Below are 25,203 nucleotides of genomic sequence, written 5' to 3'. Positions count from 1 at the left end.
GCTCCCAACTCTTTCTACAACTCAGAGCACCTGGTGAAGGCCACAAAGCAGTGCTGGAGGGTCCCACAGTAAAAAGGGGAGGTCAGTTCCCATGGCAGATAATGGCAGTTAGGGGTAGGCCTTAATGTGTTTACAGGATGGACTTACCTGATACCTGAACACAGATCTGATATGCTTAGAACAAAGATTAGACCACACATGCAGACGTCTCAAACAGAGAGAGCCCAGGTGCTTCAGAAATGCCCCCTTGTTCCTTGTCTACCTGTGCACCTATGAACATCGGGTGCTGTGGGATTTGGGGGTGAACCTTGAAGAGCTGTAATCCAATCCAACTTCGAGACTCTCTCTCTAAAACGGGACAACAAAGGAGAACCGACCCGAGGGCAAAACCCGGCCCGCCACAACAGCAGCAGTCTCAGGGCCTATATTTAACAGCGGTGGGAATTGTGGGAGCAGCCATACAGGAACACTTTCAATGCACAGCGAAGGTCGACTGGGACTTAACTTCCTCCTCAGTCTCCAACGTGAGCAGCTCGCTCATTTCAACTCCAGCAAGACTCCCCCACACCCAACAGCAAAATAAAGAGATAAGCATTGTTTAGCAACACAATGGGCTACTTTCAAAGTCTCGAAAGCTTCCATTTTCACATGCAAGGCCAGCATTTGAAGTCAAGCATGCAATAAACAACTTTACAAGTGGATGGAGGGGGGCTTTCTTGGTACAGTTATAAACCATAAGGACTATTGAATTCCATTGTTCGTAGATATCAGCTTTAGGAGCAGGTGCAGGTGGACAAGAAAAGACAACTGTAGTGCTACAGGAATGTCACAGCAGTTCAGACTCACATGTTTGGATTGTTTAATCTCATTTGACTATTTTCTTAGGGAGACATGCTGTGAAATAGAAATGCAGCTTGGGTGATATCAGTTTTTTAAACTTTAAGGTGAAAACAGTTGCAAAACTGTGCATTTCTAAAATGGGATTGGACAAAAAGTGTGTGGAAAAAAAAGTGAATAAACCAACCTTGAGTGAGTTTTGGTCTGCCAGGGTCAGCGCCTGCTTCTTCAGCTCGATGACTTTCCTTTGACATTGCTGGCAAAAGCCCCCCTTCTCCTCCGACTCGGAGATGGGAACAGACCCGGCGCCCTCGGGGGGAGGCCGGCTGCTGCAGCGCGCCTCCTCCGCAGAGTGGAGCCGTTTCCTGGGGGTCACCGGGGACTCTCCGCTCGGACATCCATCCACCTTCAGCATGGGGGGGGGAAGTTTGGTTAACTTCAACCGCTGTAAATAACAACAGCTCACACCTCCAGTGCGCTGAAGTGTGAAAGTGAAACTGTTTTGTTTGGACCTCGACGACGCATTTAAATACAGAGCACCTGTGCACACACGTCTGGATGCTTTTGCTTTTTAACTTAACCTATGTGATCTGATGTATACACTTAATCGTGTGCAGTGGGACACTTACAGTGGACATGCGGGTGTTGGGGTCGGAGTTACCCCCAGTAGAGCTCATTCTCCCGGACCGAGGGTTACACCTTCAGGACGTCTTCGTCAAACACAGACCTCACAGCGGAGCCATAGGCTAGACGGGAGGACCTGACCGAGGGCTACCAGTCATCTGTCAGACTGTACTGGACCAGTAAGCTGCTGGTCGAAGGCAACTGGTGTTTTGGCACAGAAGGTGCACGGGAGGCGGTGTTACTCCTGGAATGGGAGGGCTGAAGGAAACTTTTTCTGCGCAGGGTGGGGGGGGGACTATATGACGGTTCAGAGCTCTCATTCTACCTTACTGCACTCTGATTTGACTGTGTGGTGAACGGTGATTTATTCATCTACTAATTTAACCCCATTCAAATATTTCCATCTTGCTCTTAGGCTGAGAAAAACCATCCTATTCCACACAGTGTCACATACACGCTCAGCCTCCAGATCTCCATTGAAGCTATTTTATGCTTATACTAGGAGAAAAAGTCAAACCCCAGACTCACCATTACATACATTTTAATATTGCAGATGTCTTACACATCATTTTTATACACATTTCTCCAAATTTCCGCCTGGAATTTGAGGGGCCTATGTGCACTTTGGGATCTGCATTTGGACTGAATAAGGAGTTTTAACGGGGGTTGATCATGGGAAACAAGTAATTAGAAATTATGTTTTCAAGGAATTATAAATGTGTGTGCCCTCCAATAAGATCACAAGACTGACATTACTTTCATATTGTTACATACAACAAATGCACATTAAGTCCTTTGGTGTAAATTGAGTTCAGGATACTTTACGCTCATTATATTACAATTACTGTAAGTGTGTATCATTTGTTCTGTCTGGCAACCCTTTGGAATAGAACAGAGTAGCATCAAATAGATCACTTGTGTTCTGGTTCAGCAACTGTTGCCTCCCTCCAGACGCAGGGCTGCCTCTCCGTGCTGTTAGTGTCTGGCGCCATCCTCTGGTGAAACGCAGAACTGCACCTCTCAAACTGGGAAAGGGTGGACCGACCGGGGTTAAATATTTAATTGGTAAACTTTTAATATTTCATGTGAGTGATGTAAGCTTCCTCTGTCCCCTGCCCTCAAACGACCTATTTAGGGCAACACACTGTCTTTTGTCTTGTGGCTGTGCAACTCATGCCAAATGGTACGATGTGAAAGAGTAAATTGAAATGTGCAAATATATGTTCTACTGTCATTAAAGCCCTTCCATGGTGGGCTGCTGCAACATCCTTGGGGCTGGAAACGATTGTGTAAACGCACATGCAAATATGTATGTTAAGAAAAACACAACTAAGATCACGATTAGGCCTTGCATATCTTCCACAACGCTCCCACAATAAGTTATCAAACATATTGAAATCGGCTGGTGTTCATTTAGAGCAGCTTTAAATGTTATTCTGTAAATATTCCGTAGGTATTTTGACCATAGAGCTCTGCGCCGAGCAATGATTTAGTAGAATAAAAGTTCATCACAGGCAAAGACACGTTTTGGGTTGTTTTTTTTTTGCAGCTCCGTTTTCCAAAAGTGTTGAATAAGCCGAACTGGTGATGAATGAGATGCAAGGATGAAGTTTGAGAGCAAGAGAGGAGGGCTGAGGATGCTGCGAGGTGCTGTTCACTGTCTGTCTCATCTATTCTACATTTATTCTATAGGCTACCTGATAACAAAAACGCATTAGATCATTCTTTTTCTCATAACCTGTGTTTCAGTCATCCCTTCAGGCTACTCTTACCTTGTTTTTTCTCTTCAGCAGATGACTTGTAAATCCAAATATGATGTCGGAGTCAACGAAGAATGTCCCCAGGTCAATGACACTGGGGTTGGGCTTCCCAGCTCCGGGAGACCCCGATGAGTTTGGCAAAGCCATGTGGGCTGCGAGTTAAGCCTAGAAAACACTCCACTCCTCGGGGAACCTATTTGATTTGTATATCCATCTAAGTGATTTCTCTCGTACCCTCCAAACAGATCCACGAGGTGTTTTAATCCGGACATCCAGTGACTCACGGTGGGCACGTGTGCGTAAAGCCACCTCTCAGGGTTCCAGCTGTCCGAGGAGACAATAGAGCAGTACAATCCATCCGACAGGCCAAAGAAAGGTTCACATCCAAGTGAGATACTTTCTAAGACATCCCGAGGCTGATCACGCCTGATCTGTGAGCGCTGCAGGTCTGAGAGGAAGGAGCACCTTGTGTGCAAGTGCTGCTCCTCTCTGTTCTCCAGCCTCCCCCTTTCTCTCTCTCTCTCTCTCTCTCTCTCTCTCTCACTCCCTCACTCCCCCCTGTCAGACAGTGATGACCTGTTCTCCCACCCGATTTGCTGGTGCGTCGTTGTCAGATGTAAAACACAATGACAGCCCTGGCCATAACCCCCTAACGACAGAATCCCTGTAATATTCCTATAATATGCACGTACAGTGTGTCTGTGGCACGCAGTAATGACCTCATCATGGCTTATGTCTTTCTCCTCCATAATATCCCTGCATGATGTTCTATAAACTATACTGTATATGGTTGGGAGAATTGGCCTCTGCTTTCTTTGGCCAATGCTTCAAACCTGGGCTGATATGGTGTGACTGCTGCTGAGATGGACTGTCTGCCTCGAGTTTGGGAGGGCTGGAGCGGTCTGTGGGCTGGAGTGCTATCTGTTTATCTGTTTATCGTTGAACCCCCAGCCTCGTATTGAGATAGTGTGCTACTTGAGTATGACTGCTGTATATGGTTATACTAGTGTGGCTTTATAACAATATTTTTCACATGGGAACATCTGATAGGAGACACTTGATTTCTTATTGATGGTAGAAAAACCAACTGTAGGGTTTTTTTTCTAATTAAAATAAAACTGATTTGATTTTGATTGATTTTAATATACTTTATTGCAGGCTATATCAAAATATAATCAATCAAAATGTGCTTTAAAATAATCAGCGTTGACTGAATAAACTCTCTCGTGGCCTCTTAACTTGATAGTTTAACCTAAATCCTACTGACTGTGGTCCCATGTGACCATATACGTTTTTGTCATATCTCACAGGTTCTTCTTTCTGACCTTCCAATCAATGTGTTCCTAACGCCTTCATATCATTGTTTTCTGTTTTAGCTAGTGCTTTCCAAAAATACCAGTGTATTGAGGTTCTGAGGGTCCCCAGTTAAAAGCACCCAATTCTGCTTATTCAGTTTTAATAAATGGATGTATTTATTGCGTTCATGTTTGCCAGGGGTCCTCTGTCATTCATTTTGAAGGAGACAGACACAGATGCAGCAGACACAGAATTCCTGTTTTTGTTGTACATGATAGGAGAATTAAATAACTTTCCTTCAATAGCTATTTTATTTCTTCCAGATTACATTTATTCATAACTAATCATGTTTTGAGAAGAAATTATGATGTTTGTTTCTTACAGTAGTTAATTCAGTCCCCGTATGTTTAGTTTGTTGGTAGGATGAGGGTTAAGGTAGCATATTTGTAGCTACTGATGCTAAATAATGCGTCTGGTGTCTAAAATTCATGATTGGTAATCAATATACTATGAATAGCCTTCAACACGTCTATACGGCTGAGGCTTCCATAGATTGAATGGCTGAGTGGGTAGCCATTAGTCGATGTTATATGCTCTAATTATAGAACATGTAAATAACTGTGTTTGCAATAGGAAAGCTCAATCTGAATCAGAATGCACAGAACATCCTGACAGCTCAGTTGAACCAGTTTGTCCTGAAGCTCAACATCCCCGTGGAGCGGCTCCACACAGGGTGAACAGTGGGGCAGTATATGACAGCAGTATAGTGATGTTACTGAGATTTGTTTCTTATTCACACTTGGAGACTGCACTCAAATAAGTAAAGTAAGTCATTTAATTGTGACTACTAAAACAAAATCTGTGTGAATGAATATAGTTCCAGGTTTTTGTGATTCAGTATTGCACTCTAATTCTGCTTTTTATGTTCAAAATCTAAGCAGCAGAGGCAGATAACACGACTTTTAGTTCATACTATTTGGTCAAGTTACAAAACACTAGATTCTACACCTCCCATAATGTATTAGAACTTTCCTGCTTAGTAAATGCCCACACCTTACAAACCCAATGCCCTCAGATTGTAACACATGCAGTTTCCGTTAAAACTATATAGTGTCCAAGTCCTCCAACCTGTTTTCACAGGTTGACTGTAAAGTTGGTGGAGCACCTCTTGAACTGAAAAAATGAATAGTGGAATAGCTAAAGCGGAATTCTATTTAGGGTGGATTTTCCCTTTAATCATTTGACACTTCTGATCACGAGACTGAGTTCAGTTGGCTGTCAAAAAAGTTTAGTTAAACTTCCTGTTGCTTAGTTCAATGTTTCAGTTGCAGATCAGTGGCTCTGGAAAAAAAAAAGGTTTGGTGTGCTTTAACAGCATTTATTTATTCTAGCATGTCAGAGGTGATTTATTAAGAATGAAGATTTAAACTCATGCTACAATGACAGCCGAGCACAGGGCGATAAATAATAAATATTCTAAGGATGAATAAATTATTTTTTGATCCCACAAGCACCTCGCAATCCACGCGACTCATCACCCCCTTGTCTCTCTCACACACACAGACACACCCACACACACACACACACACACACACACACACACACACACACACACACACACACACACACACACACACACACACACACACACACACACACACACACTTTGGTGAGAGGGGAGAGGCAGGGTTTGTCAGCAGACCGATAATTACAATCCATAGTAAAGATGATTTACCACGTCCGTCACCCAGCCCTCCCCTCTGGAGGAGGTTGGGTCCCCCCCCTCCCTGGCCGCTGATGAAATTCCTAGGACGGGATCCCCTGGGACTTCATGTGCTACATCTGCTGCCCTTGCGCACGCACAGGGGAACCGCTCTGGGCATCTCATTAATGCCTCTCCTGTGTCTTATCCCCTCGCCCGTGAGACCCTCAGTCTCGGACAGCCTTTGTGAGAAACGTTTAGCAAATATTGATAGTTCTTGGCGCATGGAGGAGATCAAAGGGAAGAGGAGAAGGGGCTGTCTAAAAGGAGACCCGGAATAATCGGCGCACAGTGCTTTCATGAATTATTGATGCAGCATTAAGTAGCCTATACATTGGGAAAGAGGGCACCTGGATTTTCTTGTGTCAGAGTTTTAGTCTTTGGGTCTGGTTTTCCCACCAAACGTATCTAAACTAGTGTGTTTAGAATTTAATGAAGGCATTCACAGTCTAAGAGAGTCCAGCTTTTGACTTATAAGTACTTTAATAAGTTTAACAGAGAACGAAATTCAAGAAAAATTGGTCATTTACAATACTGTGTTTAAGAATACATTTCCTATGCTGGTTGGCCTACTAGCTTGAGTATTTACATTTTATTTAATATACTTATACTCGACTATATTTGTCTGACAGCTGTAACAAGTTACTTTCAGGTTACGATTTTTCCTATTTCTTAGGCTTCCTGTTCAGTGAAAACCATGAATCTCCAAGTTTGGTGACTTTGAAATATATCTTTATTGTTAAATTGAATGTTGAAGTGTTGCTTTATGGGTTAAAAGTACATACAGTAGTTAAAATTAGCACAATCATAAACATCTACAGTAATAAAATGGAACATACACATAATTGCAGCAGTAATAGCGATCACAAAACATTAATAAGTGACCATTTTTCTGCATAGTGAGTACTTTTACTCTTGGTACTTCAAGTAAAGTTTGCTGATAATACTTACACACTTTTACTGAAGTCAGGTCGTTTGTTCACAGTGTGGTATTAGTACTTTTACTTAGTAAAGAATCTGAATACTACTTCCACCACTGCCCGTGTCTAATCACTAATATACGTTGACCAAAAAATACACATCTTTCTTTTCTAATTTAAAAAAATTAGATGGCAAATTCGAGCAAATGCACTGATTTTGCAGCAAGTTTCCGTACTTTGGACAGCGATTAAAACTTGTTTTAATCAGTACCTCTGAATAGTGACAACAGTAAAGCAGCAAAATGACTGCTCTTACTACAGCAGCAGAGCTGTTAAAAATGTGTCCAGGTGCCAGCAGAATGAAATGACTGAAGCCTGGTGATTTTTTACAGCCCCCCAACGTACCTGGACTGCAGTTGGCATTGTAACACAAGGGGGCACAATGGGAGAAGAAGACAGAGAGAAACATGAAAAGTCAGGTTCATGTTTTCAGAGATGGTTTCCTTGTCAAAGATCGACACAAAGGCATCATTTTTCCCAAGCTGGTAGCATTTGTCTGACTGGTCAAGTGGTCCTAAACATTTCACAATTTTCTCAAAGAACTGTTGAACTGTTGAGAACCACTTAATCAGAGGGACCACAGGCTTCTTCAGGGAAAAGTCTTTCCTTCAAACTGTTGATTCCACTAGTGAAAGAAAAAGAAAACAGCAGCTAGAATTAGTTTCCTGAAATAATCTGCTGGTAGGAAAGGCATCGCTACGACAAATTTAAGACCCTTCATGATAGAGAAGAAATCTACCTACACAAGCAGCCAAATACAAGTTCTCTCTATAAGGGTGCTTACCTGGAGAAGGTGAACTCTGTCCTCGCAGTGGTGTTTCCTTGGTGCCATCCCAGCCCGACTGAGTGACTGCAGAGTTAACAGCCTTTTATATACTGTTTTGGGGCTAGGTTCATACAAGCCTCTCATTCAGGCAGGAATGAGGCCCATGCTGGTCCGACCGGCTGAGCTGGGTTCCATTAGCACAGAGCTCGACGGGGCAGCCGCCCTCAAGACAGAGATAGCAAATACCAGCCAATGCAGGCAGAGAAGTCACATGGACATACAACATTTTTATGTCATCTTTGTCTTCTAAGTTTGTCTCATTTCCGTCCGATTTATCTCAAAGTCAGACAGTAAAAACTCACCAAAAAAGCACTACGTTTTGGGTTTGATGTATTCCTCCTAAAGGCCTACAGCGATCACAATGAATCCAATTATTATTCAGAACACATTTCTGGAGAGAACACAAAGGGACTCAGCTCACTCAGAGAAATGACCTTCAACAATTGGGTAGACGTGCGCTAATTCTTATAGAAAACCATGTCCAATTGAAAATTGCTCAGGTGGCCTTAGCCAGGAGCAGTATATGCACAGTTTCATGTGAGTTTCAGTGTTTGGAGAAACTCAGAAGCAATCACAGGAGACAATGCTTTGAAAGAAAAGATTTATTTCTGTTGGGGTTTTTTTTCCATAGAAGACAAAAGACCACCGAATGACTTTCTCTCTCACACACAAACACCTTTTTTTAATATATCAGTGGGGCAATAACACTTGTAACAGCAGGAATTTCAGGTCATTTACATTAGTTTGCACTTCAGAGTCCCATTGATCACAGGAGAGGTGTTAACATTGCAGTGTAAAACACACAGACCTAAATTGATTTAATAACTTTTCAAACCATACAAGAGTTGTGATGTTTTAAATCCCATACTCGTCACACAACAAAAATAAGGAAAGCACACTTGGCAATTGTTTGCAATTGAGTACGCAAAGAATATAATTTGACATCAAAATAGATGAGAACACAGACAGTCTTTATCTGGCTCACAAAATAGTCAGAATTTCCCTTTTCCATTTCAAAGTGAGATATGCGATTCTTCCAGCTTGATAATCAGTGCAAGAAACAGGCTGGATGAGTCTGGAAGCTAACCATAGGTTTTTGTAGTACCTGTTTGAGCAACAGGAAGGGATCTGTTTCAGGGGCAGCGGACAAGGGCTATAGCTGAATAACAGCCAAGAAAATTAAAATATATTTTCACTTTCCAGCATTTCAGTACAAAAAACTGCATAAAAATAAAATCTGTAAGTGAACCCTGTAGTTTCAGATATCATGAATGTATTGCAACATTATATCATCAAGTATGTGACTGTAGTCAAGAGTTTTGTAACTCTTTTAGTTCATATAACAACATAGTGTAATGGTAGGTTTCAGCATTCATAAAACAGCTCAGGTGAAGTTCACCCTTAATCCCTGATTGGAAAATTCACATACATAAACTACTGTGCAACAATCACACATCTACATACATATGCCAATAGTCATGCCCTTTTTGTGCATCTTGCACTCAAAGTAGTGCTTACACAAAGTTGTACTTTTAATGGGTTTGGAGGGAAACGCTGTAACGGTGATGGCTTTAAGAAAGCATGACAATCTAACATCCAAAGTCACGGTAACTCTGTGAAATTGAATAGTGCGGTGGACGGAGTGAAGAGGATGTCTTGTGTGAGGGAAGTGGATGCTGAAGGAGGATGAGTCATGTTGGTTGAGGTAACGTCAGCTCACAGTCCTGTCGGGGTGGCTGTAAACTCGATCACTCCACTCTTCCACAGAAACAAAAAGAGGACAGGATTAACAGGAAGCACTGGGAGGCAGGCAGGCAGGCAGGCACGCGCACACGCACACACACACACACACACACACACAGGTCAGCCTAGTGTAAAGCAGGCTGCACAGGTTTAGCACCCACAGGTGTTGGTGGACAGGCATTAAAAGGTGCTTTATATCTGCTGTAGAGTTTTGATGAAAAAACAAAGTGTTCTAAGGCATGCTTGGCTTAAATCTCAAAGATCATGGTTGCTTCTCGAAACCAGGGCTGAAACTAACAATTGCTTTAATATAAATTAATCTGTTGATTGTTTTCTCGATTTATAGCCTGAAAGATCAATCGATTTAATGTCATAAAGTAGAGAAACAAGCCAGTTATAATTTCCCAGAAATGGATTTATATTGATATAAAACAGAAAACCTAGTAGATACTCATGTTTAACAAACTGGAACCTGTAAATGCTTGACGTTTTTGCTTTTAGAAAGGGGTCAAAATTGTTTCTGTTTAATTTTTCATCAATCTTCAATCAACTAAACAATTATTCACTTTGTTTCCCTTAGAAATGTATATTTTAATAACATATAACCAATTTTTCTCCGACTCTCTTTTGTTGAATCCTTTTGAAACCTCTTTTAATGCGTTTTTCTGTGTCTCGTGTGTGTGTTTTACGACACAATATGCACAAAGGTCCCATGGGCACTTGGTGATTAGCACTGCCGCTAGCAAGAAAGCCGTTGTTTTGAAACCCATCAGGGACAACTGAGTCCTTTCTATGAGCAGTTTGATGTTCTCTCACTGGCCTCATGTGTTTCTTCCAGGTGCCAGGTGAATTGGCAGCTCTAGATTGCCTGTAGGTATGAACGGGTTTGTTGAGTATAAATGTGTGTTTTAGTCCTGTGACCCTAACCAGGGGTGAAACCTGATTCTTATAGAAAGCATGCCGGGACACAAAAGCCACAAGCCCAAGCAGGATAAGCTGTATATAAAAGATGGATGTATGGATTTATAATCGGCACATGCTCATGCTCAATATGGGAAATGCACAAACTGGGAAAACGCACGTTCACTACATCTAATTTACCTCATCATCATCATCCTCATTTTCATCATACTCATTAAATTCACCAATTACTGGCTGAAATTAAACAAAAACATGTAATTGAGAGACAATTATGGACAGAGAATTATACCAATCTGAGTGCTGCACTAGCGTGCATATCAAATTAAAGCTGTTGAGAGAGAGAGACATGAAGCAGCTAAAGTGGAGAACAATGGTTACCTTGGCTTTTTTGCTCATGAGTTGGACTAAAAATGCCACCACTTCCTTTTTGCCAACAGAGTGGGCCTGTGAGAGGTGAAGAATGAGAAATCGAATGAATAAGACAGGGTTTTCTTCTGAACTTTGTTTTGTGGAATATAGTCCCGAGGACCCACCAGTCGTAGTGCTGTCTGTCCGTCGTAGCCTGGTTTATTCAGATCAGCTCCAGCAAGGCTCCACATTTCTAGGCCCTCCAGGTCGCCGGTGGCTGCCAGGCTGGAGGTACACCACAGAGTTAATACAACACAGGGCTCCGTTTCTCAAAATCAATATTATCAACAATCAAACAGCCATTGGGTGAAGGAGAAATTGTTGTGTAAAGAGACTTTTCCTGAAACTGGGCAGCACATCAAGGGAAAGAATTGATAACGTTGGACCTTGTGACTTAGATGTTTTCGTTTTATCTTAATAGCAACACAAGCCATACTCATCGTGCCTTTCATAAAGGCGTGTTTATGAAACTGTTAATTGTCTTGACAAAACCCGTCGGTTGTCTCAGGTAGGTAAATGAAAAGGGCACAGAGCAGATACGAAGCTATGCTGCCGGGGAGCATTCCTTCCAGTTTGTGTAACAGAGGGACAACTGGTTGAACCTGTGACAACTATGTAGGATGGGTCACTGTAATGAAGGCTAAGAAACCAGGAAAATTGTGACTTTATGCGTGTGTAATTGTTTGAAGTCGTGCTCTACGAGCGTCTCACCTGCACAGTTCAGTTCCGGCCTCATCCAACTCGTCTCTGGAGAAGTGAGCTCCAGTCTTTCTCAGCAGCTTCACGACCTCCTTGTGCCTAAGTTATTTAGAGAACATGCAATAGAGTTACATACTCAGTACTTTATATGTAACATATACATACTACAAGTATATCATTCAGTTTCACTTTTCACTTCGATAATATGTTCCTTTCAAACAGTTTGATTTAATGTCGTCTGACTTCCCTTGACAGTCTTTGTGGCAGTGACTGTGGTTTGACATGTAAGAACAAGTTCCTTATCCCCTGCAATCAACCACCCACGCGGGAGTCACCTGCAGTGACACTTGTGGTGGCAGGAAACTTTCGATGGAAAAAAAAAAAAGACCTCAAAGTGTTTACCACTGGACAGCTCAGGCTATAAATAACAGCTGAACTTGCTATGTTATACGGTAAATTAGCCTACGATTGACGCATAGAGGTATGTAGAGCAGCGCACAGCTAAGAAAACAATTAAAAGCATTTAAAATGCTTCCTGTTGAGAACCCAGTGTCTCTCATCTGTGAAACTGGGAGCAGGTTGGTCGGACTGGTTCAGAGGACACTCCCCATATTTGTTCTATAACCCTTCTTTCTCTCTGCTTTCTGCCACTCCTTATATGGGCACCGGGCTGTAGTGCACTGTGAAATGTCAGGGACATTCAAATAGAGTCGGACATGGTAACATCCTGACAGCTTAAACTCAAATCTCCAAGTGCTTAACGTCATTCCATGAAACGCATTCAGGAAGGGCAAAGCGAGCAGAGGTGTGTAGCATCAGGAGTGTAACGACAGGTGTTAGTGCGCCAATGCATCCCTCCAACATCACAAAAGGAAACAAGTCCCTACTTGCAGTGCCAACCGTTAAAATAGGACAACAGCCATTTGGCACAGCTTCGACACATACAACGTTTTCACCCTGAGGCTCAACATAGCACTACAACATTAAGAATGGCTTTTCCCTGATAGACGTTTAAGGCAAAGTCAATGAATGACAAAAAATAAATAAAAAAACAGCAAAAATAAACACTGTTTAAACGGTCAGATGACAATTAGCCTAATTATTTTATAATTATTGCCTGGCCTCTAAACTCCATTACGAGTGGCTCCCCTGGTCTCAACCCCCCTCTTACAGCCGCTGCTCCTTTCCTGTCATTTAAGCAGAGCCAGACTCCCTCCCTTGCAGCAGCTCATTTAATGAATCCCCCTCTATAGCTGCTATTAACAACATACTCAGTGTTACTAATGGCCAAAGGGGGATTTTAAATGTTGTGTTTGCAACTTCATAAAAAGGACACTATTCTTTTAACAGACAGATAAAAACAAACACATAAGCTCTTACTGTTTAAGTCCTACCTGAAGCGTACAGCGTTGCTAAGGGGTGTGTCTCCATAGCGATCTTTAGCATAGACCGTGGCTCCGTGACTCAGTAGGTACTCCACCAGTTTGAGGTGGCCCTCACAGGCAGCGATATGTAGGGGTGTACGTCCATCGTAGTCGCTCAGACACAAGTTACTGCCCTGTTAAAGACAAACATGCACAGTGTACATGTATTCTTTATTTTTCTTATTGTCAACAAAACTAAATTAAAATGGAAAGAACAAGGCCAACAGTAATTTGATCCTTAAATTAGTATTTTATGTCAGGCCAAAACTTTTCCCTTAGTGCCATAGAGTGTAACTCAACAATAAAGCACACAGCTGCACTGGATGACATGGTCTTTGATTACTATTAACATGGGCGCTGTAGTTTACAATGAATGAGACTAAGTGATACAGACAGTGTTGGAATGTATTGAGAGATTGACGGTTTTAGTATTTTTATGGGAGGTGTTGACTTTAAAAAATAAACAAAGAAAATCTCCAGCCTTATCCTTTAATTAACAGTTCTGTAACCTTCTTTCTTACTGTTCAGCAGCACATATAGAGGCAGCAAATAAATATGGTGAAGGAGGATAGATGAATGTGAAAAAATAAATCCTCAAAGACAAAGTTCACAAGAAGCAGGGACAATGTATTAAAAGATCCCTGTGTGGGTGTGAAAGTAGCACATCTACACTTGTTATTTGTCCATAGAGAAGGTAAGCTAATCTAAGAAGCGACTGTCGAGCCACATACAAACATGAACACGTGACCGCTTGGGCAACTCTAGGCCTGCCTTACCAGTCGAGCCTCATGTTTTGTTAGGCTGTGTGCGTTTCCCATACCCCCTCATACAGGATAGTGACCCTTGTTGGTGAACCATCAATGTGAAAGGTTCACCTGGGTGCGTTGACCCTACAAAACAAACATGATGGAGATAAAGTAAAATGCTGCTCTGCTGGTTTAAAAGTCTAGTGCTAAGCTGTGTATCGTAGCCTCAGAAGGTTGATGTGCTTGATTTCGATGTCAATGTTTAAAGGCTGAAGGTGCGAAGGACATTTCCCTGAAACAAACAATAATAACCCCAGGCTGTGTGAATGAAAGGGAAGTGCGTAGTTATATCGTATGGTTGCGTACCATTTCCTGTAGGGCTTCGAAGGCCTCTATGTCTCCGATCTTAGCAGCAGCACATGCTAGTGGTGGAGTCAGGGCATCACGGATGGCTTCCAGCTCCTGTGGACACCACAGACTTCAATCAAAAAACTAATACTTTTCTAGGCTGAATTTAATGAACTTGGCTTTTTAGGAATAGACTTACAACACTGCATGCATGAGTCTAATCATGTCTGGACGTCTATGTGAGTTAAGTGCTTTCTCCTTGGGTAAGGCAAACATGAAAAGAACTGGGGTCGTATTCACAAACATTCAGAGAATACCCTCAGAGAGCCCCTAACTTCTAGCATTTCATTTATTTTTGGCATTAATACTGTTTTGTGTTGGGCAGGAAATATATCCATCTCTAATGAGATCGACCGCAAACATTACCTCTGAACCATCTAATCAGTAGCGTTTCATTCACTCACTGTCATTCAACCTCTTTGTCACTCCACCCTTCCCTCCCCTGTCATACCAGTCATACTATTTGAGTCTGTGTATAGGTGGTGCCCTCACCTCCTTGCAGCTGATGCTCAGAGACTTGGCGATGACCTGGATGAAGCGGCTGTCGCTCAGACACAGCTTGGCTCCTGCTAAGTCTGAAACCATCTCACCTCGCAGGTTCTGACCCATCATCTGGACAGAGCGACACACACACACACACACACCTGAGCTTCACTTTTTTTCCCTAATGATTATAATTGTAATCTACATAGTGATCCTCTTAAACTTTTTAAAAGCAATATTTCTTTTGAAAGTAGAAACCAACCTTTTTCTTGGCCTCAAAACTAATGTCTTTCTTGGCCAATACGTAGGACAGCTTAGACAGGGCCGCCTCTGGAGTCATGTCTCCACCAGCTATCAGCCCTGCATCCATCAACACCTGAGAAGTCAAAAGGTAGACATATGACATGATTGATTCACTCAGCTCTACGGTCTCTTCATTTTGTACTTGAGATGGTAAACGTTCACAAAATGAAGTAGAAATGGGTCAGGGTTGACTAGAATGTGAGGTGACATGCCCTGCCGGTGGCGTAAGATGCAGACACGGTCCCCCTCAGACACTGGGTGCAGTTCATGATGATGACACCAGAGTCGGTGGCCTTCTTCAGCTCCTCCAGAAGGTCAGGTCGGTTATCGGGGGCATTTCCGCTGCCGTAAGTCTCCAGGACTACACCCTCCATGGGTGACTGCAGGAAAGCCCTCACCTGGACACAGATGTACCAATGATTCACATTACAAACTCCCAAGATTTATGGCCAACTGGACTGGCTTCTCAACTGTGTGTAATCAAATTGAGGAATTAGTATTCCGTGTTATTTTTCCTGCAGCCTCTTTCACTCCAATGCATGAGACCATTCACTCTCCTAAAAGCCCATCTGGTGCTTTCTATGCAACCAGTATCTCAGTCACCGGTTGGCTGGCAACGGGAGGCCCTATACCACATCATTAGCCATGGCATATGACTAGAATGGCAGATGACTGAAATGACAGCAAGGAGAGTAATTAATCTGAAGGTGTTAGCAAGCATAAAGTCACTTGGCAAGACCAAAGCAGTAACCATAAAAATGTAAGGAGAAGGCGACATTAAAACTGCCAGGTTCGGTCAGTATTTTTCTGATGTGATAAGCAGTTTGACAAGAAAACTTTTGACGCAGATTACCAATGAAGCGCTCACACAGCAGTGGGCGCACAAGAGCCTGGTGCATAATCAAAACAGCGCCTCATAAAAGGCAGTTAAAGGCTGTAAGAAAGTCTTGATAGCCGGGCTGGGTGGTGTGAGCAGATTGAGACAGTAAAGTCACTCTCCCAGCAACCCTTGCAGGGGGAGGTGCAGCTAAAAGTTACAGTATCTACGCCAATCCTCCCTCTTTACAGGGTGATTGGTCACGGCCCATAACTCCCTCTCATCCTTCTTTGGGCTGAGCTTTGATGGCAGTTTACATGACCGGGGAAGGTAACGGAATATGGGTAATGGCACAATTAAATTAAAGTTAACTATATTTTATTGCAGTTAGACAAAACAGTAGTTTTGAACAGTCAGTTACCTTTGGAGAACATATCCTTAATTACATTTTAATACACCGTGACGGAAAACTTGAAATTTGCACCTAGCTGATTCATTTACTTTTCATTTATCTAGCATTATTTGACAAAATATATAAATTTGTGTGGATTAGATTTTTTGTAATTACCCATAAATAATGAAAAGACATCAGGTTACACCCTTGAAATAGAGTGATTTTTTGTATTATGCAAATACTTATATTTAAAGCATGTAATGAGTGATCTGTAATGTGATTATTTTGTCTGGAGTGTAACACAAACACTCCGGACATATCAGTCAAATCTGTGCAAGAAGCAATGCATCAAACTATGAGCAACTGAATAATTACCCAAAGAGAAAAAAACAAAACTGCTTCTTAGTATTATGGTGTGGGTCACATCCACCAAAAACCAAGGACAACAAGTAACCTCTGGACATTAGAGGGCTCTGACAGAGACAGAGTAAACTTCTGTGGTCCGGTTCAGGCACTGAGTGACTTACAGTAGCAGAAGTGATTCCCGGGAACAGCCTGAGCAGGCCCACGTTCCTGTTCAGCTCAGTGCTGACTTGAAACTTTGCCGTGGTGTTTGCCCTCCACACTGTATCCCAGTTGACTAAAGAAGGAGATGGAGAAAAACAGATTTAAAGTGGAGAAACGTGGCGTTTATTTTCCACATGACGACAGACCCATGATGACACCACCGGCTCACTTGTAATGTCCACTTCAGCGACGGCCAGAGGAGCCAAGTTAGGGGAGGAGAATGCATTGAAACTCCCAGCATCCACCTTGGTCACACGGTTCCCTCTGTAGAGTTTGTTGTAGAAGTACAAGCACACCTGAATAGAGACAAAGATACTTTTACTGCACAATATTTGCTTCTCTACGTAAAGACAAAATCCTTTTAGTGCTGCAGGACTTATACACGATATATATGCAACATATACATGAAAACCTGTGTGCACCCATCTGAAGATGCAACTGTTGTCTCAAAACTCATTGAAAAATGCTTGTCACGGAAGACATATTAGTATGTTTAAGTACAACCCTCAATGCAGCAAAATGAAATTCAATAGACACATTTTTACTGCACTTCGGTTGTGGATATGTAGAGCAGGTTGATGTCTGCACACCAACGTGTCCTGGGTAAGATACTGAACCCTAAATCGCTCCCAAAGGCTGTGCCATGTTTGTGTCATTTAACTTAGTTTAGATCCTGATGGGCAGGTTGAACCTTGAATGGCAGCCCCTATGAATGTGTGATACTACTTTTCAGTGTTCTTCCTGTTCCAGTATTTGTTGTTCGGTATTGCGAAACACTGTCATTAGAGAGTATTCTCCTGTTCCAGTATTTGCAATAATAGTTAAAACTGTCATTTAGTTATTGTGTTTTTATTGCTTATTTATTCTCACTGGACAAGTCTAATAAAGGATTATCTTATCTTATCTTATCTTATCTTAAGGAGAGCTTTTGTTATACACCTGTCTCAGCAGATCATACCGTATTTCCTCAGCATATTAACAAATATAAAGGGTTACAATATTATTTAATATTCTTATTTTCATTCAGCGGTTCATTTAAAATTCATTTAGCATTTATTAAATCCATCCATCCATTTTCCATAACCTGCTTATCCAGTTAAGGCAGGGGTGCTGGAGCCGATCTCAGCTGTCAATGGGTGAAGGCAGGGTACACCCTGGACAGTTCACCAGTCTGTCGCAGGGCTGACATATAGAGACAAACAACCATTCACACTCACATCCACACCTACGGGCAATTTAGAGTCTTCAATGCACCTAAGCTGCATGTCTTTGGACTGTGGGAGGAAGCCGGAGAACCCGGAGAGAACCCACGCTGACACGGGGAGAACATGCAAACTCCTCACAGAAGGTTGTCCAGCCCGGGAATTGAACCCAGGCCCCTCTTGCTGTGAGGCGACAGTGCTAACCACTACACCACCGTGCAGCCCTATTTATTAAATCCCCTATAAGAAATCTAAGTCACTATTGGTGATCATCTAAAGTCTCATATTCCCTCTGTTTCTTTCACAAATAGGGCAATTCTTAATGTTTCTCTTTGAGGCTTCCAAATGTCTCTAATAATCTTATACAGTGTAGCTGAGTAGCATTTATGTCCCATCTCCATTTCCTCACCTCGGGAATGACAAACTGGCCTGCGATCAGCAGTGCCCCCAGCAGGTTGTCTCTGCCATCATTCCTCATCTCATAGATCGGCACCTGAAGTCAGAATGTGTGTTGTCTTAAGAGGGCAGAGAATATTTAAAATGCAGCAGACACATTTTGTTCTTTTAGTCTGTTAGACAGCAGCTCTTACCTGTGATCCGGTGAGAATGACTGGTTTGCCCAGGTGTTCACACATAAAGGACAGGGCAGAGGCTGTGTAAGCCATAGTGTCTGTGCCATGGAGGATCACAAAACCGTCATAGTTCTCGTAGTTTTTCTGGAGAAAAAAAAGACCATTTATTGTGGATAAATTTAGATGGCAGCATTAATTACAAATAATATTTATTTCTACAATATTATATGCTGTATTTCATGAGCAAAATGAATATTATAGGATTGATTGATGCCTCGCTTTTTAAAAGCATAAATCATTTGGTGTTTAATTAAACATGGAGGCAATTAGAAACCTAATAACGAAATGGATCCAGCAGCAAGTACCTCAATGTCCTTTCCAATTCTACCCCAGTCATCTGTGGTCATATTGGAGGAGTCCAGCAAAGGGTTGTACTCTATAACAGTATAGACTATCCTCTTATTGTCTTTACTCAGCCTGCAGGAGAGAGAAGTTTATCCATGAGGTTCTGTCGTTATAAACCCAAGTTCAAACGGGACAAACAGACAAAATTAATCTGGTTTTAGTCTTTGCAGGCAAAAACGTTCACTCCAAAACAAATCAAGGACACATGGTTAAACAAATGATTATTATCTTCACTGTGACGAACGATTATTTGTCTTCATCATGCTCGTTAAATAGAGTTGGATTATGTTCTGGTTAAAATTGAGAAAGGGAGTTTAAAGAAGGATAGGGGAAGGCTAAAAACCAAGCTGACTTTATGAAGCGAGACAAAGTCTATTTAGCCGGGCCTTCTGTCTCAGCAGCAGGGTGCCAAAACCTGTTTCAGACACACACAGAGAATTTCTGGAAGTGTAAAAGGGAGGGGCATGTTTGCATACTGTTAAAGAGAGCAGCACTTTACTGTTTTGCCATTTTCCCTTTCCACAGTAAAGACTTAATGTTCTGTGGAGCTGTACCACTGTGTATGGTAAACACAGGCATGAGGGACATGATTTGAAATGTCTTGAGGGTTATTTGGTGAGCCATTTCATATTAGGGCAAAAGTCCATGTTTCTTTTTTCATTCCAGTAACAAGGGCAGGAGCCTCTCATATGTATATATATGTATATATATATATACACATATATATTTATATTTATGCTGCCTCTGTGTGGATTTTAACTCGGGCGTCTAACAGCTCCGCCTGCGACACTCCATATTAAGCAGCGTGACTGGCTGAAGAGCCATGGAAAGACTTTCTTTTTAATCTCCCTTTTAAAGAAACAGGGTGGGACACCCCCCACATTACCATAGGGCAGCCTTATAACATGACGATAGGAGCTGAATGGACCAGCGGGGGGGGGACGAGCCACCGAGCCCCAGTACACCCAACCAGGGGTCCCACAGACACCCTTCTAATTAGCCTTAAGTCCACCCACGACCCTGGAACATATGTTGTTGATAATCTTGAAGCCAAAGTGCCACAAGAAAACACTATTCAAATCACCAATTATGCATCTATCTGGCAGTGTACCCTAAGGTGTAGCAAAGCTACACATTAGCATACCCGTGCTAAGATGCCTCATAGCTTAAGAATAATGAATGTATGTGCGTTTCTGTGCGTGTATGATTGGGGACTTAAGAAGTCGAAGAGGAGGGTTGGAGGTGGGGGGGCAAACAGCCTTGTGGCGTTGCCTCTCAACATCACACGAATAAAGCTTTTCAATAAATCAATAAACTAATTCCCTCCTTCAACATAGACTGGAACCGCATACTATCAACAGGATTAGACTTGCATACGAGCCTACTTCAGTTGAGGTTTACACTATGCCAACACAAGGATGAGCGAGTGTTAAAAAGTGAATCATGCTATCAACCAAAATATTAAGTCAGCAAAGGTTTTAATATAATTCAAAGTAAAAATGATTGCTACCATTTAAGACATTTACAGAGCAGTTTATTAAAAAACAGTAACCTCTTGTGTAATTGCTGAAGGTGTGGGAACATTGCGAGTTTAAAGTCAGTAAAACTGAGCGGTCCTCTAAATGAATTCTTATAAGCCCTACAAACAGACCACAACAGTCTACCACTGCCTGGTGTATCAATAACTTATCTCTACCACACGTCCTACTGCCTCTCAGTCGGTTTTCTCAGTGGCTCAAAATGAAGGAGGTATGGAAATGAGTGAGTAAGGGTACGTTTCTGGTAGAGGCGCCCCTGCTATCACTGACTATTAAAACCATTAAGAGGTTGTTGCTCGCTGGGGAGACCCATCACAAGGGACTCCACACAACATGGATTAAACAAACAGCAGTAAAGTAGATTAGCTTTCTTTTACTAGTATGACAACAGCAGCTTTTCTCAAACAAACCCTACATGAAACATCCGGTTATCTCAGCTGGGCTACTCATCTGCCACACTTTAAAGCAGCTGGATTGTTGGTGACAGAGGTGATATTAGCAAGTGAAGAGTAAGAGACACAAAAATACTTCAGGCAGTACACAGCTCCATGCTCCTGTGTCCTTCGCGGCATTTAAGGCCACGTCGGCATGCATTTCCTGTCACGCGAGCACACCCAAACATTCGATCTCACGGACTGCAGAGACATCCAACCACTCTAAGGCACAGTGCAGGCACACACAATGCTACCAACGCTACAGCACCCGTGAAATAGATGGTCAGAATGGGGCGTTGGCTTCCTGTTAAAGCAACAAGAGCAGTTAAGAATCATTACAACCATTAAGGACAGTGATTCGTTTCCATTCATTGTCTTCCCGATTTAGGCCAGGTTCAACTCTAAAGGGCAAAAACTTTACATCGGATGAAGTATAACATTTTTCTCACTAAAAAGAGAAAGAATTGTGATGTGGGAAAAGCAGAACATGGATTATTGTGATTTTTCTAAATAAAAAGTTATAGCTATGTGCTGATCGAACAGGAAATAATTCTGGGTTCACTTACGGCAGGACCAGGCTGTTCTCCGATCCGTAGTACTGATACAGGCAGGTCTGCTGGGCATACAACTCATCGTGGAGGATGGGCAACTTGCGCAGGCCCTTCACAAAAGAATTGGCTTTTGGGGCAAGCACTGTGGGTTACAGAAATTATAAAATTATTAATAAAAAAAGGGGGTATTGTGATATTTCATTTCTTGCTCTCTGTGGGATTACTGTTTATCAGCAACAGTTAGGAGAATAGCACACGGGGCATCACAATCAGCTCAACACCAAACATCAGTCTCATACTGAACCCTAGTGGTAAATGTAAGAAACATCATTGTTGCAGGGGCTGAAAAATCCTCCAAAGTTATGATTCTTAAATGCAATGAGTTAATAGTTTTAGGCCATTGAAAAGTTCACATTTTTCAAATATATTATATAAAACTGGAGAGCAGTGACTACAGTGAGCACAACACCACTGCTGCTGAAGAAAAGCTGAATGAAAGCCAAATGAGAGAACGTGGCAGCTGACAACCACATCAGCAGAAGACATCATGAGAGCTAAAGTCAGATATCAAGACAAGATGACTTGATAAGGGTAACACTGCAAAAGGGAAATTACCAGGCAAACATAACCTTAGAGCAGAGGTTATCAATGTGACTAAACCGTTTCAGTTGAGGCTCAGTAGAGGAAATAATATTGCATTACTTATTATTCTATTATACATCAGTTTTCAAAAGAAGCTCACATAGAAATACCATGATTTGGTAAAAGAGATACAGAAGTTTGTGGGAATATAACGAGTCTTTTTCCAATCTTTGTCTGAAGGGAGGCCCTGATGGCTCTGACTTTGAACCCCCCTGCCTTAGTTAACTCAACGTAAATATGTTAAATGTTCCAAAGTAAACTCAACTTATTTTTCATTAACTGGGACATGGCCTTGGCTGTTAAAATATCTCCCTCTGTGAAGTGTTAAACAAGCAGATAGAACGACCCTGGCTAGAAATTGGCGATCCAAGGCTGTTAAAACTAAACAAATGTGAGAGAAACAAGAGGTGTTTGCATATACATTTAGTGTTATGGACCTGCATATCCACATTGACGCATTATCAGAGAAAGGTTTGAACGATCCCCAGGCCATTTCTTTTTTTTAAATGAAAAGACAATCAAAAAACTATTTAATAATATAGCATTGTCATAACAACAAAACACCTTTATAATAGGTGAGTACATACTAGAGAGTAAGAGTCCATGAATGTACAGGAAGGGAAACATTGATGGAAGGCCTTGGAGGAAGAAGTCTTGTTGTAGTTAACTTGCATCCAAAGCTGATAGGACCTTTGGATGACAGACTACTTACAGCAGCCTCACCATCTGCTCCAAACGTTGCCCAACAGCTCATGTCAACATCTAGTTATTCATTGAGAGAATTCGTGATGCCATCATAGCCACATCAACAGAGGCAGCTGTTACGACTGTGTATTCAGCATTACCTCCCTAAGAGATTTACATTCTGCTGGAACTATTAATCACTTAAATAATGATCAACTCAATTTGGATTAACCCTTTCATGCATAGAGGTCACTACAGTGGACAGCTATTAAAATGTTGTTTTTCTTGTATATTTATGGGTTTTGATGGCATAGTTGCACATCAGCCACTCCAATAGTATCACTGTAGTGGCTGATGTGCAACTATGCCATCAATACCCATAAATATATATATACACAAGAAAAACAACATTTAAATAGCTGTCCACTGCAGTGACCTCTATGCATGGAAGGGTCAAGGGGTCAAGTAGGACGGTTGCTTACAGTTATAACTCCAGTGAGCTGAGCAGGACTATTTTAGGGATGCACAGGCGCGTTGCTGTGACGCAGGGCTCAACCCCATGCCTCGTGTTCGCAGTTAAAAGGAGAACAACAGATCTGCGGCACAGGAACAGACACAACACGTGGCCTTCAGCCGTGTACCGTTATCGTGGAGCGTCATTCCGATGGTCCCTCCGGTGTTGATGACCAGGACCCGCGCCTCGATGGCGGAGGGTGAAGTCACCGGCTCGATGGTCTCCAGAGAGTTGCAGCTCGACAACTTTCTCCTTCTGCATGAATGCCGCTGAGCGTTTCTCGGAGAAAACACGTCGTTCACTTCAGTCAGCTCTAGTGTCGGCTGTGACAAAGCACGGGCGAGAGATGTCATGTTGTTGAGGCTGGAGTCCGCCATCACGGCTGACGAGAGATCCCGGTGCTGTCCCTTTAAACGCGCTGGTTGCTGGCTGCTGGCTGCAGGAGCTGCAGGCTGGCTGCAAGACGAGGCCGCTTCTCCGGCCCTGAAGAGCCGCGTCCCATCGCTATCATGTGATTAAACAGTGGGCGGTGCCATGGGGCTTAAATGTGTCCCACATGCAGCCAACGGTGCTTGGCTCTTGCTCATCTAGGAATAGATCTTGGATAGTTGTGACCTTGAACCAGCTTGATGGATATAGTTCCCTCTGACGTCAGTAATTTGGGTGCGGCATCAAGGGCAACAAACTTGATAGACAGTTGCAGCAAACCTCCTCCACACTAGTGTGTGTGTGTGTGTGTGTGTGTGTGTGTGTGTGTGTGTGTGGTTCAGCATTACAATAAAACTGCCTAAAATATGTTTTTTTAAATTCTTTGAATCATATTTAATACTTATTCAGCTCTGAGCTCTCTCACTCTGATACCACAGTTGATTAGTCTCAGTATTGGGACATTATATGATAGCCTATATCTGTAGCATGAGTACGAAAGTACAGTAACCCTACATCAGAGTCCATCTGTCGTGCAGTCAGAGGGAGCTGTATACTGGTGAAATGTTGAAGACACACTGTGGTGCAGCTCTTACTCTTATTTTGACTGGGGGAACCATGTACAGAGCAATTACATTGTAATGTCTTATTAAAAAAGTGATTTTAAATCTGTTATGTCTGTTTGTTCAGGATGCAGCCAAAGCCAAAATTGCTATCGCATGTTTGTTTTTTCAAAGATTAAAGGCAGTTAACTGCAGTTCTGTGGATGTAAATGCAGCAGCTAAAATACTTAAATAAAGTAATATAACCTTACTGGACCTATCACTTGCTTTACATCAGGGATGTAACTAAACAGTACAGACAGTGAGGTGGCACTGGGGCCCGAGGGCAAGGTAGAGATACAGGATTACTCAGTGACTCCTAGGCTGTCTCCTGAAGTGCCTACTACATTAAACACATGACCACAAACCTTGTATAAAGACTTGGATCGCTTCTAGCCATGACCCATTTGGTGTGTGAGTTTAATTAATTGTTATCAAAGGGTTCTTGCAAGTGACTCAGACAGCCACCTATGCATTACGCCTGTGCTTAAGGGGGCAGCATGTAGGATTTTGTGGCATCTATCCCAACTGAATAACCCTCTGCTCACCCCGACGCATTTCTGTCCAGTTACTAGGTTTTCCTTTCTTTTGTTTTTGTAAAAGAGACAGTAGCAATATCAAAATGAATGCTTACT

General features: G+C 42.3%; 2 protein-coding genes across 3 annotated transcripts in view; both read right to left on the bottom strand.

Moving 5' to 3' along the window:
- The window catches only part of kif26ab (kinesin family member 26Ab), a 66,736-nt gene extending 63,368 nt beyond the window's left edge, over window positions 1–3,368 (bottom strand). Inside the window, 2 exon segments of the mRNA XM_054613267.1 lie at window positions 1,025–1,243; window positions 3,234–3,368. Coding sequence (XP_054469242.1) covers window positions 1,025–1,243; window positions 3,234–3,368 — 354 coding nt within the window.
- Window positions 3,369–8,672: 5,304 nt separating this feature from the next.
- aspg (asparaginase homolog (S. cerevisiae)) lies at window positions 8,673–24,591 on the bottom strand. 2 transcript variants are annotated; one of them, XM_054614516.1, is made up of 17 exons: window positions 23,668–24,591; window positions 21,716–21,842; window positions 19,138–19,249; window positions 18,791–18,916; window positions 18,610–18,693; window positions 17,168–17,294; window positions 16,959–17,071; window positions 15,433–15,618; window positions 15,180–15,293; window positions 14,927–15,046; window positions 14,393–14,488; window positions 13,251–13,414; window positions 11,869–11,955; window positions 11,283–11,382; window positions 11,128–11,193; window positions 10,930–10,983; window positions 8,673–9,843 (listed from the first exon to the last, which is right to left on the bottom strand). In XM_054614516.1, exons 1-17 carry the CDS (start codon window positions 23,915–23,917, stop codon window positions 9,802–9,804), a joined length of 1,968 nt encoding a protein of 655 aa, XP_054470491.1. In that variant the 5' UTR covers window positions 23,918–24,591; the 3' UTR covers window positions 8,673–9,801. The 2 variants fall into 2 exon arrangements, with proteins under 2 accessions (XP_054470491.1, XP_054470492.1); XM_054614517.1 differs by lacking the exon at window positions 10,930–10,983.
- Window positions 24,592–25,203: the final 612 nt, after the last annotated feature.

The sequence above is a fragment of the Anoplopoma fimbria genome, chromosome 15 (assembly GCF_027596085.1).
Source record: "Anoplopoma fimbria isolate UVic2021 breed Golden Eagle Sablefish chromosome 15, Afim_UVic_2022, whole genome shotgun sequence".
In the NCBI taxonomy this organism is placed as follows: Eukaryota; Metazoa; Chordata; class Actinopteri; order Perciformes; family Anoplopomatidae; genus Anoplopoma; species Anoplopoma fimbria.
This window is presented reverse-complemented; position numbering and strand designations above follow the sequence as displayed.

Bases quoted from the DNA above. Each gene is read 5' to 3' on its own strand.
- aspg (XM_054614516.1), bottom strand. From the start codon at position 23,917: ATGGCGGACTCCAGCCTCAACAACATGACATCTCTCGCCCGTGCTTTG. The intron at 18,694-18,790 runs GTAAGAGCTGCT...TTCTGACTTCAG, and splicing joins TCATTCTCACCGGATCACAG to GTGCCGATCTATGAGATGAG. The intron at 17,295-18,609 runs GTGAGGAAATGG...GTCTCTATTCAG, and splicing joins GCCAGTTTGTCATTCCCGAG to GTGTGCTTGTACTTCTACAA.